The 5,815-nt window shown below is 48.9% G+C and overlaps 1 protein-coding gene across 4 annotated transcripts in view; it reads right to left on the bottom strand.

The window, feature by feature from the left end:
• The window catches only part of BROX (BRO1 domain and CAAX motif containing), a 32,295-nt gene extending 26,531 nt beyond the window's left edge, over window positions 1-5,764 (bottom strand). Inside the window, exons 1-2 of one of the 4 annotated variants that reach the window (XM_019516490.1) lie at window positions 5,752-5,764; window positions 1,131-1,278 (exon numbers count right to left, since the gene is read on the bottom strand). In XM_019516490.1, coding sequence (XP_019372035.1) covers window positions 1,131-1,231 — 101 coding nt within the window. In that variant the 5' untranslated portion in view covers window positions 1,232-1,278; window positions 5,752-5,764. The other 3 variants (XM_019516491.1, XM_019516492.1, XM_019516489.1) reach the window with 3 other exon arrangements.
• Between the last annotated feature and the right edge of the window lie 51 nt (window positions 5,765-5,815).

Genomic DNA, 5,815 nt, shown 5'->3' with positions numbered 1-5,815 from the left:
TGTTGCTGACTGACTTGCCAGCTTTACGGCGGATGGTGAAGATGATCAGCTCGTGGTTGCTGTCACCCAGCTTCCCATCGATCAATGGGTCACCGATTAGATCATCCCCAGTAGCCAGTACCAAGTTGAGCAGTGCTTCAGCTCTCGAGTCAGGTAGAGGTCATCCACGCACGAGAGGAAGCTTTGCGACTGCTTGGATTTTGCTGAGTGATCCTCCCATGAGATGTCCGGGTAACTGAAGTCACCCATGACAACCATGGTCCTGGAGCATGCGGCCTCAGCCTGTTCCTGGGCAAACTCCTGGTCAAGCTCTAGACTTTGGGTGGGAGGTCTGTAGTAGACTCCCACCATTGTGTCCCCTGTGCCGTGTTCCCCATGGATTTTGACCCAGAGGGTCTCCAGTCATCTACCCTGGTCACCAACATCAGCTTGCAGGGATGCGTAGCTTTCCTTAACATAGAGAGCTACACCTCCACCCCTTTTATCTACTCTATCCCTCCTGTACAGGGTATAGCCATCTATACCCGTGGTCCAGTCATGGGTGGAGTCCCACCAGGTCTCCACTATCCCTATGACGTCGTAATTTTTTGTGTTAAGCAGGAGGACGAGTTCCTCCTGCTTATTCCCCAAGCTTCTGGCATTTGTGTAAGAAAGAATTTCAAATCACTTCAAAAACAATGCTTTAAGCCTTGTAACACACGCAAAGCTGAGCCACATTACAGTGAGCAAAGACACAGGCTCATAAACCTGTACAGGGACACCCAGCAAGGGTAGGACAAAATTCTATAACAGTCTTGACTGTATAGCTGAGATGAGATTATCATCATGTTTGGAAAATTTATTTAAATACTTTCCCGAGCCACAAGTTTGCAGTAGAACACTTGTGGCTCATCAAAAAGCAATGGTCCTTCAGCCCATCTAATTGCAACGTCACAGTATGCAGTATCAGTCTTGTAAGACTAGGCAAACTGCTCTGTAGAAGGAGATACTGACAGTGCTATCAGTATTTTACTTTCACCAAACTATAGATCTGTAATCTCTTCAAAATTTAAATAAAGGTACCCATTACTTCTCAGGACATATCCTGAACTCTGAAAAGACTAGTTAGCATTAGACTAGAATATACTCACTTGCAAATCTTTGATGCAGCTGGAGTAGTGGCTACACCATAGAAATTAAAGGAAACAGGAGCTGTAGCTTTTAAGGGGTTGCGATGAAACCAGTGGGTCATTTTTTTTCAATTGTTGTCTTCAATGCTATTAAATACAGACCTAGAGACTGAAAGAAAAAAACATTACACTGATGTAACTGTGATACAGCTGACATGCTTTCTTTTTCCCTCGAATTATCCTAGACTGGCTATATTACATACTAACTTTTAATGATGGCCAACTTTGCAAAAGCTATATAGGTTTTTTTGTTTTTTTAAAAGGAAAAACTGGAGATCTCAGACCAACCACAGACATTACATTACACCTACACTGGACTATGTGGTTCAAGAGCTTGGAAATAGGTGGGGTAGAGTTTCTTCCCAAGAGGTTAACAGTGCATATTTCTCTCAAGTCAAACAGCAACTAAAAGTTATTGCCAAATTACTGTTTGGAGGTCTTAGCCCACTAGCCTGGGGGAAAAGATGTCCACATAAAAAATTAATACAATCAAAATCAGGGCTTGCAGCAATAGAACAGCTATGGACTGAAGGGACCATAAGCAAATCCCCCTCTTTTGCAGGCACAATAGCTATATGCGATAGATGAAGAAAATGTGTATGGTCAGTTATGGGATGACTGTTTGACAGACAAACAAAAGACTTCATCCTCCAGGGCTGACAGGTAAACACTTTTAGAATTGGTGGAAGTCACAAGGCTTAGTTTAAAATGACATTGCACTCATTTATATTAAAATTAGATATATGTGAAAGATATTTTGGCCTCCGTTTGCCTGTTGGGAGCTTGGGGCCTCATTTCTCTTGTACTCAGATATTTTAAATCTGTTTCCCTGCAGTTTTGGACCCCAAGCCTGCATTCTTTGCACATCAAGGAATCTCTAGAAACTGGGAGTACTCTGGAAGCACATGGGTTGTGGATTCATGCCCTGCAATTTACAGGACATAGGCAACATGTAGGGGAGGCTAAGGGGGGTGGGACATGCCCCCTCTGAGAACGCTGGTGCCCCCCCTGACAGCAAATGCTCTGGCTGGTAAAGAGACACAAAGAGCGCTCATGCCTCCTTTGAATTTGCCTCCGTTGGGCCGCATGCAGAACTGCCAGAGCACTCGGTGATCACAAGCGAGTGACTCAAAGGCATATCTCCATCTCTTGAATTTATTTTACTGCACTTAATCAATGGACCTATTATTTCCTCCACATTCATGTTACCACAATAGACTGAGCTACTATCATATAACAGGGAGTGTTTTGTAAATCGCAGCAGCTCTAGGGTTCTGTCACAGCGATGCCAGGATAGATTGTCAGCTACCATTTGCTTCAACCAGACACCTGCATTAGCAGTAGTGTAACAAACATGTTCTAAAGCTTTCCTGAATCTCTAAACTTACCACTGTAGGGCACTATTTGACAGCCTTACATATGGTTAACTCGCACTGAAGAAATGGCAGATTTGCACATGAAAGGTCCAAAGGAAGAAGCTCCTACTATTAGCTCAAGGGACTCAGCTTCTGTGGTAGGCTTCAAAGTTATCTACCTTCCATTTATAGACTCAGAATCAAGTAATCTTCCATTCAGCTTAACAAAATCTTTCCCTTCAGAGGGGTGAATGCTCAGAATATGTTCAACTTCAGTTAAGGCAGTCTCATATTTGATGAGTGCTTACATATCCTAGCAAAGCCTTTTGTCACCTGTATCTGGTAAAACAATCGTTTATCCAATACAACTTGTATCACACTTATGGACACCTTTCTGGATTGCTACACTGAATTGCTATCTATGGTGCCTTCTACATGAACCTACCTTTTGAACCTGAAAGTCTACCTTTTTCACTGAAATTTTAGCAGAAGGGATGTCTGAACCCATCCCACCCAACTTCTGAAGGTACCTCAAAAGGCTTACATTAGTTTAAGGAGGCTCTTTATGGATTGAATATGTGAGAGACTTTTCCCACAAGACCTATTGTGACAGTAAGATAACCAGGGTTATCTCACTAGCTCTAGGACAGGGGTGGGCAATTATCTGGGTCCAAGGACCACTTAGGGAGTTTTGGTGAGCTGTCATGGGCCAGATCAGCAACCTCACTAAAACTCCGTAAGTGGCTCTGCCCCATGCTCAGCTAGGCGGATGGGCTAGGGCTGCAAGAAGGTTGCGTGCGGTATCTGGGAGCAGGGCAGGGGTGTGGGTGGGGCCAGGAGCATGGGGCAGCAACAGAATGGGGCCAGGACCTGTGGCAGAGCCACGAGTTGCTGCCCACACATCCCTGAGGAAGCAGAGAGAAGAACTGATTGCCCACCATTCTAGACCATGAATATTTTCCCTGCAGCAGAGAGAAAAGGAAAATGTTACTATTGATAACAAATGCCTCACTGCATTTTTGTCCCAATTGGGTAAATACAGAACTTGCTCTGCTGTTCTGAGCCCCATTCTTAACGTGGCATCGCTTGGCAACCCAGGTGGTCAAATAGCAATCACTGCCAAAATAGGCCGTCAAACCATACTCTGTTTAAGCAGGTAGTGCAAGGAGCACATGCTTGTCTGAACTCAACTAAGCACAGCTTAAGTATGTAACACTCCAACCAGCACTAGCTTCCTCACTGTCCTCCACAGAGCTGATTATGAGAATGGAAGCAGCTGCTTGGGGGCCAACCATGCTAGATATCCTGCCAGCACCACTTACAGCTCTGCCAAGGATGTAGCATACACAGCCCCAAAGCTGACCAGCTCCTGTCATGGGGCAAGGCTCCCAACAGCAGCCCCCAGCCAGCTGCTTCCTCCCATCTTCTGCACAGAGGTTGACACTGGCACATGCAACCCCTCTTCTGCCTCCTCCAGAACCTCCTGCGGAGGCCGTGGCTGCACTCTGCTTCATCCCACAACCTTTTCTTTCATGCACTCCCCATGCATGGCCTCAACCAAGTCCCAGGACTTCCTAGTCAACCTCCTCCAGGCTGTAGCCAAGTTCACTATCTACCTGACCAGGAAGGAGACTTGGGCTGGGTGTGGGGGGAGAACCCAGGTGAGCATTGTAGTGTCTTCCGCTCATGTCTCCAGGCACAGCTTCACTAGATGTCCACAGGCTGCCACTCATTTGGGGAGCAGCAGGCAGCGTGCTCTGCTCTGTATCCCCTTCTGGCTCCCTTTCTATTCACCTGCCGCCCCTGCTCCTTTCACCCTTTTCTCTTTATTTGTTCTTCCTCCAGGTGTCCCCCATCGCCTGCCTTAACAGGGATCCTGGTTCTCTTCGATTAAAACAATAAATAAATAAATAAATGCTCCGATTTAAAAAAATTCCAAACAAACCCCCAAATCCACTATTTTGGTAATTAAAACAAAACACTAATCTCAATCCAAACAATGTATGGTTTTCCATCTGTCAACTCCTCTGTGAAACCCTATGGAATATGAACTTTCATTTTTACCCAGAATGTTTACAATCTTTTCTCCAATGCTGGATGAAGGTTGTTTGCACCCAAAAGCTTGCAATTAGAGAATTTTTTTTGCAAAAAATCTTGTTGGTCTAATAAAAGATATCATCACTACTGCGAATCCAGATTGCTTTTCCTCTAGACCAATACGGCTACCACCTGGATACCTGAAACAATATATAGTGGTGCTTTGTTTTAATCACGAAAAATGTGAATTTCGGATTTGTCTGTCTTTTAATCACAGAATTCTAGATTAAAAAAAACAACCCAAAACAGAGGAAACTAGGATCCCTGCTTTTTAAGGGAGGCGCACAGGTTTCCTTGGTTGTCCTAAGCCCGTGGCCCCTTTGGCATATCCCGCAGTCCTCCCAGCGAGCAGCCCGGCCTGGCCCCCGGGTACAGCTGAGAGCAGGCGTAGATAAGGCAGCTGAGACCCACCGGGGGGGCGGGGGGCGGTTGCGCTGCGCGGAGCCTGGGGCACAGCAGGCCGCGGGGGCTGCCACCGAGCCGGGACGTCTCCTCCCACCCGCCCTGGGGCCCGGGTCGCCTCACCCGCGCGGGGGGCACAACGGTCAGACCCCAACGCTTCAGCCGCAGCCTCAGCCTCGCGCTCCAAGCCACCGCCTCAACTGCGCGCAGCAGCACACCAGCGGCAGCATCTACTTCCGCCCTCACTTACTGCAGGAAGCGGAGCCACTTCCGTTCCGCTTCAGCTCACCCGCCGGCGCTCCTCACTTTCGCCCTCCCACAGCGCGCCTACGCACTGAAGACTCCCCCAAGCCTGGAGCGCCAAATGGCGGCGTTGCGTAGGCAGCGTGAGCAGAGCGCCGATGCCATCGTCGCAATGAAAACCGCGGCCGACCGAGAGCATCGATCGTGTCCGGCTCTGCAAAGGAGGACTGGGCGGGCCCCTCCGAATTCCCTCCCACGCACCCGGCGAGGAGGGGAGCGGGCTGCTCCTGGCTGGCCCCGAGGAGGGAGGCTTAGGGGTGGAGGCAGCTGCTCCGAGGCGCGCGGCGACAGCAGCAAGCTCAGGGCGGCCACGTGTCTGTTACCCGCCGCGGAGCAACACCATGACACGCAGCGAGGCGGAAGTGTCCTCTCCCTTCCGCCTTTGCCTCGGTAGCGATGGCGCCGCGGCCGCGTTCCACCTCCACCCGCCCGGGGGGCGTGGCCGGCGCAGCCTCCCCTGCTGGGGGCGGGGCGGGGTGGCGGGAGCGG

The sequence above is a fragment of the Gavialis gangeticus genome, unplaced genomic scaffold (assembly GCF_001723915.1).
Source record: "Gavialis gangeticus isolate Ggan-Ray unplaced genomic scaffold, GavGan_comp1, whole genome shotgun sequence".
NCBI classification, from domain to species: Eukaryota; Metazoa; Chordata; order Crocodylia; family Gavialidae; genus Gavialis; species Gavialis gangeticus.
The sequence above is the reverse complement of the archived record's forward strand: the minus strand, read 5'-3'. Positions and strand labels throughout refer to the sequence as shown.